The following is a 22,151-nucleotide window of genomic DNA, read 5'->3' as shown; positions in this document are numbered from 1 at the left end:
TGTTTCTTCAAAGATTCGCTTTCTTTTCTTTTCTGCAATGTTTTGCGGCGCTAAATATAACCATTCCCTCAACTGAAAGAGTGTGATTACAGGTCAATTTATGGTTTAAACACACCAGTTTTCCAGTGAGGGTAGTCTCATGTTTCCATACCTGCTGATGCTGAGCGTAAGCTGCTGAGTGCAGGTTTTGATCTTGTTCTGAGCCTCCATGTGAGTCATGTGTTCTGTCGCGTCACCGTTGATAGCCAGAATGGTGTCGCCTGGACACAGGTCACCTTGGGCTGCCTTGCTGCCAGGTGTCACCTAACAATATTCACACATACCGGATATGCACAGACACACACAACAATCCAAGCACACCCAAGAAAAGAAAAGAGAAAATAAAGAGCCATTATAAGTGGTTTCAAAATGTTGGTGAGAAAAAGAGAATTAGCCTGGGAGCGTCATCACAGAGAAGCCAGTCTTTGATTTATGTCACAGCACCTGGGGCAGCACTCCAGGTTTACACTGTCAAAAGCCTTCAACAATGACCCAGGTGAATCGTCTTCTCACTTTTAAAGGTGGTGAAATACCTGGAAGGAAGGGTAACACTTTATATACCCGGTCTTTTCAAATTCAGTAAATCCATATCAGGGGTTTTCATCAGAAAAGTTGCTATGCCGTGTGTGTGGGTTGGGGGAATTTAATGAACTCCAGTTATGTAGCACCATCCATGCAATATAACCATCTATGTGCACAAGATGAAACAAATGGCTAAGAGTATTTGATTTGGTTCTTTATTCCCCCTTTTTTCATATGTGTAGAATGGTTAAACAGCAGGCCAATAAGCAGATAATTCGGTGTATGCTACATTAACTAACCTAATGGTTGTAGCTTTTGCCAAAAAAAAAAAAAAAAAAAGAAATTTCCAATACCTCACTGAGGCTATGCATGTGTAATTTTATAATCAGCTCAAGTTGAAACAGTGAAGTTTCAAGTCTGGGGAGTATGTTACTTTTGAACCAGGCATGCACATGAACCTTGAACAACAATGTATCTGTGTAATGTTAGACTCGTTTCCAGGCATCTGTGCAATAAGTTCTTTATATAATTAATGCATTTCCTTTTGTCTTTTTTTATTTCTGCACAGCATGTCCCCACCTCTTTAATGTGGATTTTCTTTCAAGAGTTAGAGAGAGCAGGTTCTTCTCTGTGATCTCTCTTTCCGAAAAACTCTCCTGGCCAGTGGATATTTGAGCCCCAACGGAGAGTAAGGGGGAGGGCAGTCACATGTGATATCAATTTTGCATTATTACACATACACAAACATGTGCCTCTGACTGATCATATGGTTTTGTCTGACATTAATAAGAAGAAACTGCAGCTTATTTCCTCCGCAGTAAAACAAGTCGCTGTCATCTGGCAGGCTGCAGAGCAAAAAAAGTCTTTTATAGCAGTGAAACAAAAATCATGATGCAAAGTGAACAGTTGTCATCATGTCTCTAGTCTTTTTTGCATGTGTAATGTGCTGTGAACAGTGACCTGCATGGCTATTAGTTTGTCTGTATTTTCCCAGCCATTAAATGTGAGATTCCTGCAGCTCGATGATGATTTGTGTAGTTGCACCATTTTGGGGGGAATATTAAGCAATAATATGTTACATTTTTATATCATCTGGACTTGCTTTTTCCAGTTGGTCACAAGGGCTGTACTCAACCAATCAAAATCTTGGTTGACTGAAATCATTATTTCTCTTAAACCAAAAGATTGGTCCCTGGGGTGGTGGGGGGGTGGAGAAATGGTCTGTTTCCTCTAAATTAACTAAAAGAAAAAAGCTACAGCGCATGACTGCACACTAGCCTGCTAGCCCTATTATCCTAAAGAAATTATGAGGCAACCTAAAAAGCAGAAACCTGCTTTTCATTTATCAGGATAAGAAGATAAGGAAACTGATGGTTTTGGAGAGCATCCTGTTATTACTCCTGTACATCAAGGGTCTGTGACTAATCTTTGTTTCATCATGCGAGCTGGTAAGTGCATCACTCTTTGAGCTCATTCATCTTCATACCAGACTACTCTCTGCCGAACTCCACACCCTCTTATAATGTCTACTGCAATGACAGCTAAACCTTAAGATATACTGTCTCTGGAGGCTGAAAAACCATGATCTAACACATTTTCACAAGCACTTTTCAGTAATCTAATTAAAGCTAAATAAAGATATGATTGGTTGAAAGTCTGGAAAAATAAACAGAATCCAAAGACAGTTGCATGTAAAAGAGAAGCAGACTCACTAACTGGGAGGAGCCTTTCAAGAGCAAAGGCATACAAGTTCACGCTCCACGAAGCACTAATAGCTGAGTCGTGTGGTTCAAATGTGGAATTCCTAATTTACAGCCTCTGACCGCCCAATGTCCCTGACTCAGTTCCGGTAAACTGTGGGGAGTATGAGTAGGTTTGTGTGTTTCGGTGAGTCCCTGGGAAATGCAAACCCACCTAAGCTTGCACTGTTTATAAGCTGCTTCTTGTAGAAGCCTGGCATAAACAACTGAGCAAGTGTAATCTAAGTTCTGTAAATTCAAGATAGATCCTTTCAAAGGAGCAGAGGCACAAACAAAGCTTTTCTTGGAGTTGGAAACATAGTGGATTCTTGTTTGTCAGTGCCTGTTTTCACAGACACTAACTGGAGGTTACAGTTTGCCCCTGTCATTTAGCACAACCTCCCCTGTGAGAATGCATGTCAGATGTCTGTGTGTGTCTTTGCTTTATGTCTGGATTGTGTCAAAGTGGAATGAAGGACATGCAATAGCAACAGAGTAAGATCACCTCAGCGTCAGGCCATGCAGCATAGCGAATTATTCCAATACATTTACTAGTACACCTAAAAACAAATACATATAGTAGTATGCCAAGCACCACAATAGCATGACTATGGAGTGACTAACAGAAAAAGATTCCCATCTGCAAGGAAATGTAAGGATGATGTAGAGCTACACAGTTCACGCATACGCATAATGTGCTATATTAACTCTGTGTGTGATGTAATTACTTAGATCTACAGAGCGTTAAAGTTTACACGATTGCGAAACAGCTTTTAAATAACAAATGGATATTTTGTTTATCTATGTCATATCATTGTGGTCTTTTTACTCACAACAGCATACCACAAGTTAGGTGATCCATTTCCTATTGCTTCATATGTTGGCAAAAATAATAATAAAAAAATGTAACTCAAGGATGAAAAGCATCAATCTCCTCAAAAATGATGTGACTAAATTTGTTGTCAACAATGAAACGGGGTTTCCTGTACAATCTGGAGGGGGAGAAAAGACATTTAAACAAAATGACCTGACTTAGAGGCTTTATATCATTCGGTGTGAATTCAAATCTAACTTTCACCCAGTAAACCTACTTTCCTGTCCCACAGATATCTAAGGATTTAATTAAAAACAACAGCAATCGTGTTGTTTTTCTGGCTGCTAGAGTTTAGTTTCCGTAGATTATGCTAAATGTATCAATTAACGGTCATATAGGCTTTAGAAAGTTGGGTGAAGCCATTAGGAAGTGGAGTGTGTGACATATGGATCAAATGCAGGATATTCACCCAGGAGACTGAGGTTTATATTGCAAGTGAGACCAAAAAATCAGTGTTGACATAACATGATCAGGACTTCTTTTTTATTATAATTTTTCCTTTTCTTTCACAGGTTTGTAACTTACAGGCAACAAAACCACTTGGTTACATTTAGAAAGAAACCATAACACTAACCAACTGTTAGAACCTTTCTGGTAGAGAATAATGTCACAGTCACATGAGTTATCTACAATGCTATCATCCTTAAAGGGGAAAGCTGAGCTAAGAAAAAACTGTTATGACCTCAATGGATTACTTTGACATATGTTGCTGCAATGAGGCTAGTGCTAAAACCAAGTCTACAAAAATCTGCATTATCTTAACAAAACCCTTCCTGCGTGGGGCTGTTAATGATGCATGGTTACCCACTACCAATGTTCCCTCTAATTTTTCATGTGTCTGAGCAAACACACAAACTCCCTGAGCGATCCCATGGACCACTGTGAGCGACATCAGACGTGGGCACTGTGGTCACGCCAGCATCTAATACATCCAAGTTACATGGTTTATTAAAATAATCAAATTACAGCATTTACATTTATGTTAGACTACTTTTAATTAACTACTTTAGCCCACTAACAATGAAAATTTAAAAAAAAAAAAAATCTAGTCATTGACCTGTGTAGTATGGTAACACTATTGGAAGTCCTGTAGCTCTCTGTCTGCAAAATACAGTATATAATGACCAATGCTGGGCAATTAATTATATAGTTACTTCTTCAAAAAAGTAACTCAGTTTGCCAAACAACAAAGTTTTTTGCAGCTATTTTTTTTTTTTTAAAATGCAGCCAACGCATTTTTAAATAAACATTTCAAACTATTTACAGAACAATCAGCTGTTCTGCGTCAAATTTGATGCCACACAAATTATTTGTGCCACTCCAAAAAATTATTTCTGTCCACTATGAGATAAAGGAGAACAACAGCCTGATACCTGCAGGCCTGACAACAGGAGATGTATCACTCCTGTAACATTCAGCAGTCGCCTCATTGTTCTGACACACACAACAAAACTACACTACACACTAACTACACAAGATTTGCGCTAAAAGTCGCAAATCTCTCACATCTCAAAACACCGCCGTCACTCCTAAAACTTCCCCCCGTTTCTTAACAACTAGATGCCACGTTGCCATATCATTTTTTGATTGGTTGACATGGTACTTTTTTGGAGGAAAGGGAGAGGGGGGGTGGAGTTTGTTTTTGCTCACAGGCGGAGAGCGCTTTCGAGCCTTTTTTCTTATAAAACGCAGTTTTTACCGTTTATTCCGCAGTAAATATAAACAACGACAGTATTCAGGAAGAAAACCAAACATTGCATTTTTTTTTTTTTTTTAAATCACAACTCTGGTTTTACGTGGCCAATCAACACAATTTACTGACGTCAGTTCCGTCTGTCCTGCTCACATCTCCGATGGTTGTACACGTTGTCATTAACGTGGCTTCACTCCACATCAGCCACGCAGCTTTGCTAGTTAAAACACTGGTGTCGGCACATAAGGACGCTGTCATAGCCTGTCAACGACGTTGATTAGCTGCGTATACGAATGTGAATCGCATTATTGGCTGGACTATGGGATAAGGTGGCATCGTTCTAATCCCATACTGGAGCAGCCAGTCACTTACTGACTAACACTGCAAAACAGAATTGTTAAAGTATTCATTTTAATTTCAATGCAGGTTAGATTTTTTTCTTTTGTGCGCAACACAGATTTTCTGTGCGCAGAGACCGTGCCAGCAGTGCGCAATTGCGCACGTGCGCAGCTTAGAGGGAACATTGCCCACTACCCAGGTAGTGAGTGAACTGGAAATACATCAAATTGCTATTTGATTGAATCACAATCAAGTCATCGTATTTTTTTTTCCTCAGTATGTTTTTATTTATCATCTGTAAAGAAGAACTTAGATTTAACCTAAAAAGAGTGGTACGATATATGTCAAGTAGAGAGAAACCTGGCACTTGTTATTGCGGCAAGGTCACTTAAGGTGTTCAAGCATAAGACAGGCAGTCATGATGGCAGGGAAGCATCAACAGTGCATAAAGAAACTTTAGCAACTGGTTATTAGGCAATCCAAACATTCATCCCCATTCCCGTAAGAAGCTACTCCACAAACAGTGACACAGTTAAATGCTAACAGATACAGCGGTTAGCAAATGACAGCCTCATGTCACACAGAGTCATCATGTGGCACGCTGAGGTTTGGTGAGTATGCTGGAGTGCGGTTTCGCTGTGGACGTGTACTCGAGAGAAGCAACGAGGCTGAGAACACAGGAAAGAAAAGAGTAAATGTGTAAATGTTTGATTATGTGTGTTTGCACATTATGCGCTGCATGTGCTGCATCAAAACTCATTCAAGTGTGACATCATCTTCACGATGAAGTAATCTGACAGGTTATACGTTATTTTTGTATTTTGTTTTTTCAAGGTAACACAGGGACTTTAAAATGTCCTTTGGTGTTTGTCTTAGTTCCTGAAAAGTTCCTATTTGCTCTGCAGTGATACTTAAAGCTGCAGTACGCAAAACTGTTTGGAGTGAGTGGGTGTCACAAATAATACCCTTTTATCATATTCTCATTCAAGTTCAGTCTTTGGAAAACTTACTTGGGCCAATCACAAGTCTTTTCAGACCAGGTAGTAGAATAAAGAAGTAGAATAAAGATTCACAGATAATAAGGAGTGGTGGCCTACAGGAACCTACAGGATTACTGATCAGAGAGCTAGTACACAGACAATAGTTTACACAAGACTGCTGTATTGTTCCACCAACTTTTAAAAAGCTGTGTAATTAAGATGTGACTCACAATGAATTACAGCTATTTAAAAACTGCTAAAGCAACAGTTGTTTATTCTGGGAAGTTTCAACCAGAGCTTTCTATCTAAATGTCTCCTCACCTGCAAATCACAAGATCGACACTTAAATGAGAAGAGCCTGTCATTTTCAGATGTTGTACTCGTGTATAAAGTCCACAGAGAGACTTTGAGCTGGGTGGGAGCGCCGAGTTGCACATCTTAGCAACAGAGAGAATAATTTTCTGGCAATGTCTCAGGCCTTTGTTTTCTTGTTGGACCTGAGATAAGAACCATGGTTATGACCTTGAAAACCCAATACATCGCCTGGAGTGTGAGGCTCCAACTGGTTTGTGTTATTCACGCTCAAACAAAGAGGCTCAATCTGCCAAGACCAATAAGCAACACTGAAGTTGATGATTAAAGATGCAAGGTCAGACATAAATGAGAACCCAAGTAAATGGGAGTGCCCTGTTGAAGTAATTACAGTTGCATTCAAGTGCATCTAGAATGGCAGAGATGTTCCAGTCAATCTGATTTGTAATCAGATTAGCAGAATAACTGACTGTTTTGTCTTCTGTTTTTTTTTGCACATGTGCTGTGCTTTCCCTGAAATTTCCTTTCACCATGTGATGCTTGAACATGTTGTACAAGATCATGAGACCACCAGAAGATTCTTTTGCAAGTTTCGCAGCAAATATACTGAAACAAACATGTTTTCTGAGAATATGAGCAGTCGCCCAATTCTTTCCCCCTAGAGAACACTTGAAGTCTAACTGCAGCATGGATATCATAATAACAACAATCACTGAAATCCACTTTCATACATCAGATAACCAGATGAACAGGAAAAACTTAGAAACCACCCAAGGACTTTCATTGTTCCCTCTGCCCTGTACTGTTTCAAGAGCTCAGCAGCTTCACTGACAACAGGAAGTTCTTCAAGGGTACCCATCTGTTATATTTTGCTCAGTTTGTTGTGGAAATGCAGCATCTGTAATTCTAGCCTAGAGAGAAAAAAAAGGCTCCCAGACAGCAACTTGAAGCTGATTATTATACACAGCAGTGTCTGAGAAATAACCCATGTGGCTGTAGGTTGAATATCCTGTCTCTGCTATATGACAGATGTACAGTGGTGTTGAGGTTCTGTGATATATACCTGCAATGCACCGAAATTGCATTTGCTCTTAATTCATTTTCAGTAATTCCAGTGTCCTAATACAAGCAGAATAACAATTGTGGGATGACATGACTTGGTTGAGTCATTTAGTCCACTGAGACTAAAGATGTACTCGATCATATTCCATGAAAAACAGCTGATTAAAGGATTGTGATAGTGTTGCAGAACGTGAGCAATGACGCATGGTATAACTGATTTTCTCTTTGTGCTCCTTATCTTGTAAAGTCCTGCAAACACCAGCCACAAAGACAGAAAGTGACTAGCTGCAGTTCATATTAGTTTTCCTGCGAGTGGACTATGATTTAACACCAACTCTAACCCATCTTTGACAGTCAGAATATGTCATTTTTATTGGTATTATAATCTTATCCCAGTCAGGAACAAATAATGATCACAAACTTTGCCTTTTTCCAAAAATAGAGTTTAAGGCTGGATTAGGGTTATGGTTGCCTAACTTTAACCTATAAAGGCTTAGACATTAGAAGATTAAAGAGTCTTAACTTGGAGATCTGTATTTTTGTGACAACTAAAAGAAGAATTTGATGTGTGAATAACTGGCCTTTACATTCATAAACAAAAACTAAATCCCTACTGTGACTTGTCTGAAAACTTCATCTTGCAGAGGCCATGCAGCAGGTTGAGCGAAAAAGAAGGAACGCAGAGACACTGTGCACTGCTTGGATCATTATTCACCCAACGCTCAGTTGTGAATTCCTGTCCAGGAAGGTGACTGTTTTCCAGCTGGCAAATCTGACAAGTGTCCTGCATCACCTTCTGTCTGGAAGTAACTTTAACAAAATGGCTAATATCACAGCTTTCACATTCAACATGTTCTCTTTAAATGCTTCTACAGAGATATCAAGGAATGTTTTTTTTCAGCTATTTAATGTCTCTCATCCACACCAAGCCATTTGACAACCAGACCCACCATGCCTACACATGCCATCTGGGCAAATGTTTCTAGTGTCAAATAAACATATCCCATTAACGAGCTGAAGTCCTAAAGGGCTGGCAGGGGACTAATCAGCTTATCCAGGAAGATTATCACCTTACGCAAAGACCCAGCTGCTGCCATCATAACTTGCTTTCTGGTATTTACAACTTTCAGTGTGCAGGTGTTGCATGACATTCACTTTTATGCTTGCTGAAAGACATTAGATGAGGGGAGGGCTGTGTAAAGTAATCTAACACTCAAAAACTCCTAATATTTAGTTCTCATCTTCGGCCTTCTCTTCTTTTCTTGGATAAGCCAACATACTAAGAACTATCTGAATAGTCCAGCCTGTGTAATGCTTACATGGTGCTTAAATACCCTCTGAGGAGGCATTCTAGTTACTGTACTACATGAAGTATCTTTCTCTGACACACACAAACATGCTCTTCCTCTATAACTCTTTCTGCGTCACCATTCAGTGCATTCAAACTGCTGTCTTGGGCATGCACCGTACAGCAAGAATGCAACAAGTATGTGATGAACTGCAGGTTTACGAGATACTCCTGCACTTCAGCAACAATAAATCACTTCACACACTTCCGCACCAGAGAATCAGTGTCACATATTTTCTGGTTTTTACATCACTCTGAATTTGAAGGATCAAGTTCTGTTATTAAAACACTTTTTTTTCCTTATGTTTAAAGCCAGTGTCAATTGGACATTGAAGGAGTTTGTAATGACCGGCAAGAAGCAAATAAAGGTCTTTAAGTGGCAGTGTAATGACGAGACTTTCAGCCAAATCACTTTGTATTTAGGCCTCTGATATTACATATTTGGCTAAATATGCTTACATCTCAGCAGCTGCTTCCTTGTCTAAATATCAAGCCAAGTTTTTGGAGTTACTCAAAAATCCCCTATTGCTGTTGCTGCAGCTCTTCCATGTGAGCACAGTTTTTTATTGCCATCTCTTTCTGTAAAATATAACCTGCAATTAATTTTACTGATGCCATCACCGCAGAGTTATGAAACTCTTTCACAATGCATGCCATGCTTTTAACACTGGCACCCACATATACACGCACAGATTAATCTGGTGAGAAATTGTGTGATTAATTACCCTGAAACCACAACTTGCTTGCTGAACAAATTATTTAAGAAGTTAGGCATGCATCGGAAAGCCTGAGATGCCATTGAAATATTCTAAACAACTCAAGGAGGTTGCAACAGGCTTGTTAACTCTCATTCTTCCCAAAACAATTATTGCCTTGGCCACTACACTAGTTTGAAAAGAGACAAAGAGACAGTAAACTTGATGATTCCTGAAGATATTATATATTTGATATATAGGCTGATATCATGATTGATGTCTATTTTTTGTTTAAGCTGCAGAGTTCAACTACCTTTTAAGGTTGTTTGCAGAGTCAAAAGCGTCAAGTTAGCAAGTAAACCTCTCGAGGTTTTACGACACCCTCTGAGTCGAAGCATGCCACATCATTGTATTACAACTTTTTTTTTAAAAACATAATATTTTATTAGGTTTAAAAAGAGCGCTTTGGGTCACCTTCGGGAGTTCATCTTCTTCTCTCAAAGTTGTTTATCAGCCGTCATAAATCTAAAAGGTGAACCTCTTGTCTGAGGTGCTGCAGGTCTGTAGTTAAAGGGTAGTTTTAGGCCTGGTGGTACAGCTGAGCACAACACCTGGAATCCCTCAGCAACACCAATGAGCTCTGATGAAAAACAAATGTCAGCGCCTCCCCTCCGTCCCTTCTGTAAGGCCTGCAGCAGGACCGGGCTGTGTTTATCCTGGCCGAGAAGAACCTTTGGCTACTGCCAGATCAAACTGCCAGCACACTGACTCCTGACCCATATTGTGAAGGTCAGGAAAGTTCAGGAGGTTTTGTGATTACTATCAACAATACATCTACTGGTTCTGGTACTACCATAAATAATATTAATAGTGATTAATTAAGATTTATTAATATAGTGTAATATTATATATTTTAAAACTAACACAAATGCCATTTCTTTAAAAAAAAAAAAAAAAGTTAATAAAAGAAAAAAAAAAAACTAAAACCAGTTGAGTTGTTGCCAGGTTATCCAAATGTAGAATAGTTTATAATTATTTATAAGTATTAAGTATTTAAGTCACAGAGTTTATATTACTATGAAGGATAGGTTCACTAGCATTAGTTAGCCTTAGTTTCATTCAAATTATAAAACACTTTTTCTAAACTATATAAATATATCCCTGTGTTGTGTCGTTCTGTTTATGTTGAGACTGATGATTTTGAACGTCGATAAGTGTTGTTCGGCCAACTGCAATGACTCACTAAACCGTACTGGCAATTTCAGCTGCCAGAAATTAGACGCCCCCATCTGTCTGCTTTGAGAGTAAAGCTCCCGTTTATACACTGGCGTTAGGGCTAGCAGACCTCTGAGACCTGTTAAGATTAATTCATTGAGCAACTTCCAACCTGACTCAGTTTATATATATTTATTTATTTATTTTCCTACTTCACTTAAAGCAGCCAAATATCCCCTGTCTGTTCCCACAGCTCAATGAATGGATAAACACGCAGACGCAAGAGACGACAAAATTACTACCTACCCTGGAGACAGTTAACGGGGTGCTGAAATCCCGTCCTCCAACCAGCCGAAAACCCCACGGTGAGGGTCCCTTGAGTGTCACGGTCTGGGTCATGATTGCCAAAAAGACTGTGAGAGAATATCAGATAAATGACAGGCAGGCTGAGACGGGGAAGTGTCCGTGGTTCCTCGATATACGGATGAAAACAGGGAACGTGAACTAGCCACAGTCCTATGCCTAGCTGCTAGGCAACGCTGCCCCGGCTCTGAAAACTTTCCTCTTCGCTTGATTCAGGTTTAAATAACAAAGCCGCTTCTGACGTAGGACGACGGGCTGCCGTGCCCGCCTTCGCCCGGTCCATAGCAGAGAGAGTGGGAGGGGACGATGCTGGGTGTCGTGGCTGCTGCGTGTGGAGACTTCCAGTGGTGATATGTCACATACGAGGCAGTGTTTGTGCAAATGTTAATGGGGTGAATATAGTGTGCATGCCATTATCAGCTAAATGTGTTTGACTTGTCATTCATTCACTTCTACTCCCTCTACCTCAATGAAAGTAACAAAAGGTAAGTCTTTATTCATCTGCCACTTTCTGTTCTCAACTGCTTCTTTAGTAGGGACTCTTTTCCATTTGTATGAGTTACAGTTATACATGCCATTCTTAGTACACTAGTTTAAGGCATAATTTGTTGGACAAAGACACATTTTGTATTGCCTCTGTATCCCACCACAGAGGATTTTAAATCAGTCAATATGTGTGCAAACTTTCAGCTTCAAGTTAGGGGGTTTAACAAACATTTTCCACTAACTGTTTAGGAATTACAGCCCTTTTTATACACAGGCTCCAATTGTCAGATTAACTGAACAAACTAACGTCATTTTTAATTTAAGGATTGTTTTTCATTCTTAGTTTTAGTTTCTTCATTTGCAGTCTTTGCGTTGTGACTACCTGAATCCTACAACCTACCAAGGCTTTACTGTTTCTTTTACTTGTTTGTGGGTCTCTCAGCATTCAGTTTTGGATTTAATAACTAAAAGCATGCTCTGCTGAGTTGAGATCAGGTGACTGACTTGACCATTGAAGAATATCCCATTTCTTTGCCTTGAGAAATTTTTGGGTTGCGTTTACGCTCTCCGTCATTATCCTTTAACACTGTGAAGCATCGTCTGATCAGTCGTGCAGCATGTGGCTGAATCTGAGTGGAGAGGAAGGCATGCCTTACATGCACATGCCCGTAACATTGTCTCCACCATGTTTGGCAGACTGTTTCTCTCCTCCAAACTTTTATATCAGTCTGGTACAAGGTCTGGGCTTCATTTACACAAAGAGAGAGACTGTGCAGACTCTTTCATATGTTTTCTGGCTTGGTCTAATCTGGTGTTGTTATTCTTGAGTGTAAACAGTGGTTTCTACCTCGTTGTAAACTCTCTGTATTTACATTTAGGAGGGCGTCTCATGATTGTTCACCTTGACCACAATTCGCCTACCTCCTCCACTTCACTTGGTTAGATGTTATGAAGTTGTTTTTCTTAACCACTTGAATAGGATTATGCACTTTGGTTGTCTTCTGTGGCCTTTCGGGGCTTTTGGTGTTACTGAGCTGGTCACTGCAATCATTCTTTTTACAAATATACCATATTTCATTTAACCACTCCTAAATATTTTGCTGTTTCTCTGATAGGTTTACTTTGTAATATTTTAATGGCCTCCCTAATTTGCATTGACATCACTTGAAATTAAAAGCTATAAAATGCAAATTCAGCAGTTTCAATAAACTTCTGATATTATGTCTTCTTCATTTGCCATTGAAATAAAAAGGGATTGAGCCTCACCTGGTCGTGCTGTCACGCTGTCAGTCAATTGTCCAATTCATTTTGAGCCCCTGAAAAGGACACTGTGTGTGTAAAAATGGCTGTAATTCCTTAACAATTAAAGGACTTTTTAAAAAATAAAACCCCTCGAATTTAAGCTGAAAGTCTGCTCTTTGATCACATATAGACATCTTTGATTTAAAATCTTCTGTGTTGGTTCACAGAGACACAAACAAACAAAAATGTATCTTTGTCCAACAAATTATAGTTATAACTGTACCAAGGTTTAACGTTAGCATTGCTCTAAGTAATTGCTACTGTAAATGATTTGCTTTTTCATGCATATAATCTTTCAGTTACTTTGAACATACATGCTTAAAAATACACAATAACCAAGTCAGTCTAGAAACTCTGTTTAAAATGTCTAAACCTGTGAGAAGCTATCTATTAGGATACGCTTGAGCTTAACATATCAGAGTGTAACTGTAATTTTCACAGTTATTAAAAACCAAATTCTTAACAGGTAACATGTTAACCAAAATATTGGATAGACTGATGTTTGGATCTGATGCCAAGGAAAAGATTTTTAAGATAATCCATCCAAGAGCTGTTTGATTTGATATGGTTGAGGTAGGCATCTGTTGATATTTGCTGGCAAAACAAAACAGCTTTTGGGGAAGTTCACAAAATATCCTTGCCTTTAGGTCGTTGAAGGATAATCTGTGCGTGCACCTAAAACTAAGACCAGCCAATAACTTGCTTATCTGGGTCCTCCAAAAAATTCTGTGTAGCCTGAGTGTCATAGAGTAGCAAGAAAAGATGTTATGCTGTAACTTGAATGCCTCACTAGCGGAAAGGATCTCTCCCATCTGTCAATGGATATACTAGTATCCTCTCTGCCCCACTTTCTGATTCGTTCATGTCCCCAGCCAATTACAAAGTGAGTCACTGAGCTAGACTATGATTTTTCTGCTGCAGAGGGGATGATCTCATAGACATTCCTGGGAATGTGTGTTTTAGACAACTGTAGACATGTGGAGCTCTGTCTGAAAATCTGAGTCACCTTGAATCAGACACCAGCCTATCCTGGTTACTGTGTAACAAAGTGGCACTGATGTCAGCACAAATGCAGCTCAGCATCAGGTATTTTGTGACTGTTTCTGCAAGCCTGTGTAAACTTTGCACAATGAGCTGCTGTGATGTAACAGAGTTGTGAAAACCTGAATGTATGCAGATCGTAATGATGCAAGGTGTGTGATTGTTTTAACAAGAGAGAACAGGAGAACGCGTGAGAGCGCGTGAGAGGAACGTTAAAGAAACATGAATTCATTGGACTTCCTTGAGAAAAGGAAGGTATTTTGATTGATTGCTATTATGTTTCACAGAACATTTGAATATATTATTCTATTGAGATTTAAAGAATTATTTAAGAAACTTTTGAGCATAACTAACATGCAAATTATTTAAGGCCAAACATCTTAGTCAAAATAATTACTTCATTATTGAGTCCCGTCAGACATTTGTCCCACACACAATTTCCTACAATAATGTCTGACATTCTCAGGAGAGGCACAGATCTAAGGTCACAGTGACCTAGTAACTGTATAACATATGGATTTTGAGTTAAAGCTATAAACACATTTTGTGAACCTTTACTTTTAGTTACAGTTAACTGATAAATAAATAATTTAAACATCTGAAAACTGTCTGGAGTTTGTCAACATGGAAAAAACAAAAAAACTAAAAATTGTAAATACAGGAAATAGTTTTACTATATGGTAATTTGGTAAAAATGTATCATCTTAAATTGCCTGATGAGGCTTTGTTCACATGTTTACTGAGAGTTTGGATGTCTATAAGTCTGCAAGTCAACTGCTCTTAAGAACTTCTGTGTTTTTAATGGAGTATTTATACTGATTTTCCTAAATCTTGCATCTGGCATATGCCCCAAATACAGTAAAACTTCAAAAGTTCTAAACTCAGACTGAAACAAATTAAAAAGAAAACTAAAAGTAAAAAGTAAAAGTAGAAACAAAAAGTCAGAATGAGTCAAAACAAAACCTAATTACAAAATACTGCTTTTAACAAAATTCTGACCAGTTCATTCCTGAATCCAGGCGGATATTAGAGCCAGACAGTATTTCCTGCAGGTTCACCTTATATGACAGGTTCAAAAGACAAGAGCAGATATGAGATCATAATAACCTTCTGCTTCTTTATTATAATGATGAGAGAATTTTTTAGTTAAGGCCACAGTGTGTTTTGTGAAGTGATAACAACCTTGAATTTTGACCCTTGAACCACCGAGTTTGAATCAGTTCATCCATCATTTTATGGCAAATCTGAATCAAGGTATTCCTAAGATATTGTACTCATTGGTTTCACAAAAAAAATCAAACCATGTATTGGTGATAGCCATTCATGGTTATCACCAATACATGTCCATACATTTGTAAACAGAGTACTGATATTCTGAAATGTTTGACCAAACAGCATTCACAGACTGCTCTTTACTTGCTATCAAGGGCACATCAAAGGATGACTAACCAAAAACCAAGAAAGGCCGAGACGGCTGTAGATTTATTGAGCAAATCAGCAGGCTGACATCTTCTTCAAAGCCCGTCTGCAGTAAATCTGAGTCAAACTACAAAGACCTGCCATCTCTCTGTTCTTTCCTCCCTGGATGGTCATCATTTTGATGTACCCACTGCAGAGTCAAAGAAGCCTTTTCAAATCACTGCAAATCTATTTACTCTCTTATTTTCTTTACAAAGCTAAGAAGTACCTGAGGGGAAGCAGGTAAGATGAGCAGTGATGCAATCATGAGCTGTTTTCCTCCACCTGTTTTTTTTTCTCTGCAGTCTGGGAGATTTTTGTCATCTGTGCTATTACACAATCACACAGCTCCTTCATTATTAATAGTTAGAGCATAATAATTATGATTATTATCAGAAAATATCTACAGATGTCCAGTAAATATGTTCTTCTGAAGTGATAAATACATCTAGTAAACAAGGGTTTTTTTTGCCCTAGGTGTTGTTATTCTTATCATTGTTGTTTTTTTAACAGAACACATCTTAGAATGTTTTCACTGGTGTGAATGTCCAAAGAAAATAACTCTGTGAATTGTATTTAAACTTTAAAACACAACAAAACCAGAGGTTGGATTAATGATATCTGATATTATGTCCTCAACTAGCAGCTATTATAATAACTCAATCTAAGATCTGACTTTAAGTAATGTGAGACAAGTCATGCATAAGACAAATCATCAACCAAATTAGTTGTTTTCTTTAAATCTAGGGACTATTTTATTCCTCTTTGGCTCAATCTCACTATTTTCCTAAATGCAGCATCCACAGCACAGCTGATTTTGGCAATGAAAAGCTTGAGAAACCAAAAGAACATAACCTGCCCAACACCACACAGTAAAAGGACAGTTAATATGTAACTGGTGGACATAGTGGAGCAATTAGCGGCTAAAGAGCCAGATGTTTTCCCCAGGAGCTGATGGACAACAAACAGGGCTAACATGAAAACAAATGTTAGATTTTGTTAGAAAAGTGGATCAAAGTGAAAATCAAAGCTAATAATAGGCCTTTCCCCCCCAGATGAGCAAGGGCACATCCTAATAAGTCGAGGCTGACTTTGAATTCAAGCTCAGCTCTCCCAAGGGGAAAGTCCTTGGTTTAAACCATTGCGCCACAAAATCTTACGCTCTGTGAGTGGCCAAAATCTTACGTCATGGCCTCGATTTTCTATACCCTGAATAAAGTGCCTAGGGGGGGAGGTGCAGGAGTCTAGTTTCCTGTTAGACCACTTGAATTACATACACTGAAAGGCTGGAGGGTTCTTTTTTTCCCCAAGATTGCCAAAAAAACGTCACCTACACCCAGCCCTTCCCACCATGGAGAAGGTGAATGAGAGCTAGAAAAATAAAAGCAATCACTGTCAGTGAATGACGGTTCGTGTTACCCATATTATCCTTTCCTTTCTACAGGAGGAGGAGTATTCTTTCTCTTTTGGTGGTTTTTCTTGTCTTTGTCTTCGCATTGTTTAGGGAACCCTTAACTATCTGCCCTCTACTTTCACCCCATATTCTTCAGCATTCATTACTTTGATTTGTTCTCTGTTTTTTTAGGAGTTACTTAGCACTCATTAAAAAAATCCTGCATGTATCATTTTAATACCAGAATCTCATGAGGCAAGCTTTAAAAGAAAAACCACAATTTTAAAAATTCCTGCAAGCAAATCTTGCAGCAGATGTAGCTCCTGATTGGTAACAGATTTAAAGCATTCACGGGAAAAAGTTTGACCCTGCTTTTCAGATTACACCACATTTGGTAGCTGTATGTCCCTGCATTGAAAATGGTTAGAGCTTTGTAATGGCAAATGCTGGAAACAATGGTGACACGTACAGTGCTGGAGCACCTCATGGGGAAGCAAAAAGCTGCAAGGAAATCATGAAGCTTAATTCATGTGGCAACAATATTGCTGAGTCAGAAATGAAAAACAGATGACGCTATAACAAAAGACCACCGTGGCCCCATGGCTGCCTCAAAAGAATGCTGCAGACCTATACACCTAAGATGATATGAACATACAGAAAATACATTTATGTTTACCTATATCTGAAGATGTACATACATGCCTATTCCACGAGTACTCCTACATCAAAATTTTAAACCCTATATGTTCGGATTGAGAGGCTAATTGTGAGCAGGTGTTAGCGTTTATATAAAATGCTGCTAAAATGTGATATGATGGATATCAGATTGAACTCAAATTCATGCAACTTCATTTTGGAAAAGCATTTCGGTATTGAGGTTTTAATTTGCCGAGCTCGTGAGAAAGTTGTTAAAGGATATGTTACAAAGTAATTCATCATCAAACTGGCTACATTTACTGGACACACACATGCACACTGACCAGATGCTGGCAATGAATAATTGATCTGGTGCATTGCTGTTGTTGGAAATAACAAACAGATGCGAATGGATCTTTGAAAGGATTGTCCAAAATTCTGAGTTACAAGTGAACAAGGATCGTACATCCGCCAATGTGCTGGCACGAAAGCAAGAGAGGCCAAGTTTGACAAACGACCTTTCAGTTAAACAATAAATTATAATTCTGTAATGTTTTATTCTAACATTTATTATAATATTTGTATTGCGGTATAATAGTTTGATTCCTTTATATCTAATCCTGTAGCATTTATTTGTCTTGCTCAGCATTTGACAATCAAATGAAAAGTTCTTGGTAACTAATTCCATGCTTTTTCCTTTACAGGCGGGGTGCAACAGCTGGGTGTAAAGCAGTCAAAGGAATATGGAAGATCAGGACCTGAGCCACTAATTGTGGGTAGTCAGATACTTTAAGCTTATTACAAAACCAAGCATAAATATTAACAGTATGGCAGCGTGTTAATGGGGTGTTCACATGTGGATTAGTTTATGTTATTGTTTAGTTTTAGTTGGATGAAAAACAATAACCATGATTTTAGATGATACTAAAGCTGGCTATTAGAAAAGTTTGATGAGATGGGGGCGTTTACCTTATGTAGACAGGAGGAAAAATTGTTACCCTTTTTAAGCATTTGCAAACACCAGACCATTTTGCATTTTTCCATACAGTTTTGTTCCCCTTCTTTAATCATGTTGTTATTACTTAGCTCGACAGTAAATAAATAACTTTAATCCAAATCATTGTTATATTTGTATTGGAGCTGTCCATGAATCATGTGGCAACTCATTGAACTGTTTTGTTTTTTCAGTGATGATTTGCAAATGTGGACGGCACAGACTTTCTTTTTCTCACATACAGAGTATCTGATGAACATACACATGTATATGCTTACAGTCAACTATCCACTGAAATGAGTTTCAGATAACTTACCTACAAAGTCACAAAGAAAAAAACACAAATTGACACCAAGACGACTCTTTGTACCTAAATGAGCCAATCTAAACTACTCATCAGACAGTGCTATAAATTCCTGTGCACAGTTAGCACAGCTGGTATAGTTGAGCCCGACAGCAAATTATTTCACAAAAATCAAAATTAGTCAAAATTATTAGCGCTCCTGATGCTAATAATCAATTTTGTATCCTTTTAGCTGTTTGTTGTTGTAGTTTTTAACAAGTCTCACACGTGTCTCCTCTGAATAATACCAGCCCATTCTTCTTTGGCAGATCTTTTGAGCTCCTCCACCTGTATTGGTCTTCAGGCCTGGGCCTTGGTCTTAAATTCACCCCTCACATTTTCAATGAGATTCGAGTCAGGGCTTTGTGCAGGCCATTCAGTAATGGTCATTTAAGTCTTCTGGAGGTAGGTTTTCACCAGAAGTGAAGTAAGCGTGCTCTGTCATGTCGAAAGAAGGTTCTTGAGGTTTCCTTGAGGTTTCCTTCAAGATCACAATGTTGCAGCACATCATTGCATAGAAATGATTTGTGCTGTGGCTCATTTAAAAAAAAAAAAAGAGTCATTTTCTCCCTTGTGCTGTTAAAAACTTTTACATTTTAGCTAGCACTACTTAATTTAATTTTAATTTTCAGGAGTATGCGTGCTGTCTGTAAATGTCAATTCACACATATTTGTGTGTAGTTTGGCTGTTTATTAGACTTAAACCAGAGTTCTGTTTATACAACCAGCCCCAGTTTATGAGTAAAGTTTATCTGAGTAGTCTTGAAAAGACATTAAGGAAAACAAACTACCTACAGAGATAAACAGTTTGCATCTCAATGTCAGATTTTATCTACTACACAAATAATTGAATGCAGTTGTGGTTCCATGTGGAAGATGGCTTTCTCCGGAACAAAGTAAAATTCACTTAAAACCAGGAACTAGACCCCTGCTGGTTGAGATAAAGATAAATTAAATGAAGGGAAACTCTGCTCCGGGCCTCTAGTTAGCCTTTTAAATCATCTGATCCTGGTTCCGCTCTAAATGAATCATTAGCAAATGCCCCACATGCAGATATTAGACCCGATCAACACTCTAACAATGCCTTCTTTGTCCTGTGCTGGACGTTTCTGATCTGGGAAAGACAAACACATGTTTTCCATGTGTGCACGTGCCAGCTGTTGACAACGGAGTTCAGCACATTCACGGCTTTGTTTGTACTTCCAGTAGGACAATACTGCAGAGTGAGCTATTGATCCCAGCTGGCAAACCTGCTTTTTTGACTGTCCGTCTGTCTATGTACATATTTAGCGTGACTTCTAATGTTGTATATGAGCATGTATACCAACTGCATACTAAGATGAATATATGACACACATATAATGCATAACATAACACTACATACAACATTTTGACTCATTAAATAATCAACATAAATTAATGCAATCAAATAATGATACAGTTGTCTGATGCAAAGTGTGTGTACATGTGTGGATCTTTATAATTACTTTATGATAACTTTATAATTCAAAATAAAGATATACCTTTGTATTATTAAGCATTAAACAGTGCAATAGTAAAGTTTCAATAATACAGAAAGTTACTGATTTATCTTAAATATGCTTCATTCTACTGCTGTTTGTTCCCTGATAATAAATTTTACAAACAAAGATTTTACAACCTCAAAGCTCCAATCACTCTTTAATCACTTGGTTAGCTGTGGAAGTGAATTGGAAATTTTGGTGTGCGGGTGGGAATGATGCCAAACTCACTCTTTAACTGTGCACAAGAGATATTGGTTTGACTGTTTGTATTCCTAAGACAGTGTTTTGTAATAATTCTGAAAATGTTCTTTAGATTAGATGAAACTTTATTAATCCCTCGGGTGGGTTCCGCCGGGAAATTCAGTTTCCAGTAGCACAGCACCGACAGAAGTTGCATGTTACAGATACAATAAGGAGAATGAGAGTAAGGATATAAGCATAAATAAACCATATATATACATATACACATATATAAATAAAGAATATATAATAGGGATAAATAGGATTGCACATTTGAGTGAGTACGCATTATAAAGTAGGATGAAAAGGAAAAACATGAATCAAAGATAAGCTCTCTGAAGACACTCCTATAGAGAGAGAGCTTAGTCTGTGTCACCTGTGTTGCAGCTGAATACAGCTTAGCTTTTATGAAGTCACTTGTCAAAGATTTCTCACGAGGGCTGCTATAGTTCCATTTAGAAACTGGACAGTTCATTGTCTTGGAAATGTGGTATATGAATGATCAACACTGTAATATGAGTCTGGAACCTCGACACCTTAAACATTCATCCTTCTTTTAAAGGTTAAACCAAACGTCCTCTGTAATTCTCATTTGACGAGTTTTATGTAGGAGTTGATATTTTTGATGTTAATGATCTAGCAGCCCACTCAGCAAGCAGAGCGCTTCTAAACACCAGGGTCTGATTTCATCACAACACTAGTGCAACTCAACAGTGCGTGACCACCCACACAAACAAATCTGCGCACACACACGCCTCCACTTTTCTCGGCAAGTCGGGTCAGGAATATCAGATAAGCAATTGTATGGTAGACTTTACAACAAGACCTGGATGCCGGAGCAACTTTCACATGGATAGATCTGCGCGCGCACACACACACACACACACACACACACACACACACACACACACACACACACACACAATTTGTTTTTCCCACGAGGCACTGACACCAACAGTCAGTTATTTATAGCAGTTCCTGTTCTACCTCTTTCGAGACTGTGTTATGAGGAGTTGGTCCTGCTGGGTATAAAACTATATATATATTTTGCACCAGAAAGGTGATTCTGTAAGAGCTATTAGCTATTATATTTTAGGATAGTGTGCAGTGTGTCCTTAAAAACTTTGAGGAAACTGGGCAAATGGAGGATAGCAGAAGATATGACAGACCTAAAAAGAAAACTGCAGCAGATCAACAGCATCTAAAAATCATGTCCACAAGAAATCGGGAGCAAAAATCCAGCAAAGATGAGACACAGAACATGAAAGATGCTGGGCCTGGTCTTGGCCTTCAGGTGATCCATCTACTTTTCGCTGAAACATGATCATAAATGGAGTCAGTGGAAGGGCAGCTGTCAAGAGGCTGTAAAGGGAAACGTGGAAAAAACATTGAGGTCTGCCAAATACACAGAAATTGGACTAGAATTCAGTAGCAACGGGTCTTATGGGGTGATGATTTTGGTTGAAATGATCGTCAGTATATACAGAGGACGTCAGGAGAGAGGGTCAAGATTAAGCAAAACACTATGAGTAGATAGAACTGTAAATGCAGAAA

General features: G+C 38.5%; 1 protein-coding gene across 2 annotated transcripts in view; it reads right to left on the bottom strand.

Moving 5' to 3' along the window:
• Positions 1-11,382, bottom strand: part of pdlim4 (PDZ and LIM domain 4) — a 46,708-nt gene extending 35,326 nt beyond the window's left edge. Inside the window, exons 1-2 of one of the 2 annotated variants that reach the window (XM_026183286.1) lie at positions 11,125-11,382; positions 152-303 (exon numbers count right to left, since the gene is read on the bottom strand). In XM_026183286.1, the coding sequence (XP_026039071.1) occupies positions 152-303; positions 11,125-11,217 (245 nt within the window). In that variant the 5' untranslated portion in view covers positions 11,218-11,382. Of the gene's footprint in view, positions 1-151; positions 304-483; positions 534-11,124 lie in introns of those variants that run through there. The other variant, XM_026183287.1, reaches the window with a different exon arrangement.
• Between the last annotated feature and the right edge of the window lie 10,769 nt (positions 11,383-22,151).

The sequence above is a fragment of the Astatotilapia calliptera genome, chromosome 10 (genome assembly GCF_900246225.1).
Source record: "Astatotilapia calliptera chromosome 10, fAstCal1.2, whole genome shotgun sequence".
NCBI classification, from domain to species: Eukaryota; Metazoa; Chordata; class Actinopteri; order Cichliformes; family Cichlidae; genus Astatotilapia; species Astatotilapia calliptera.
The sequence above is the reverse complement of the archived record's forward strand: the minus strand, read 5'-3'. Positions and strand labels throughout refer to the sequence as shown.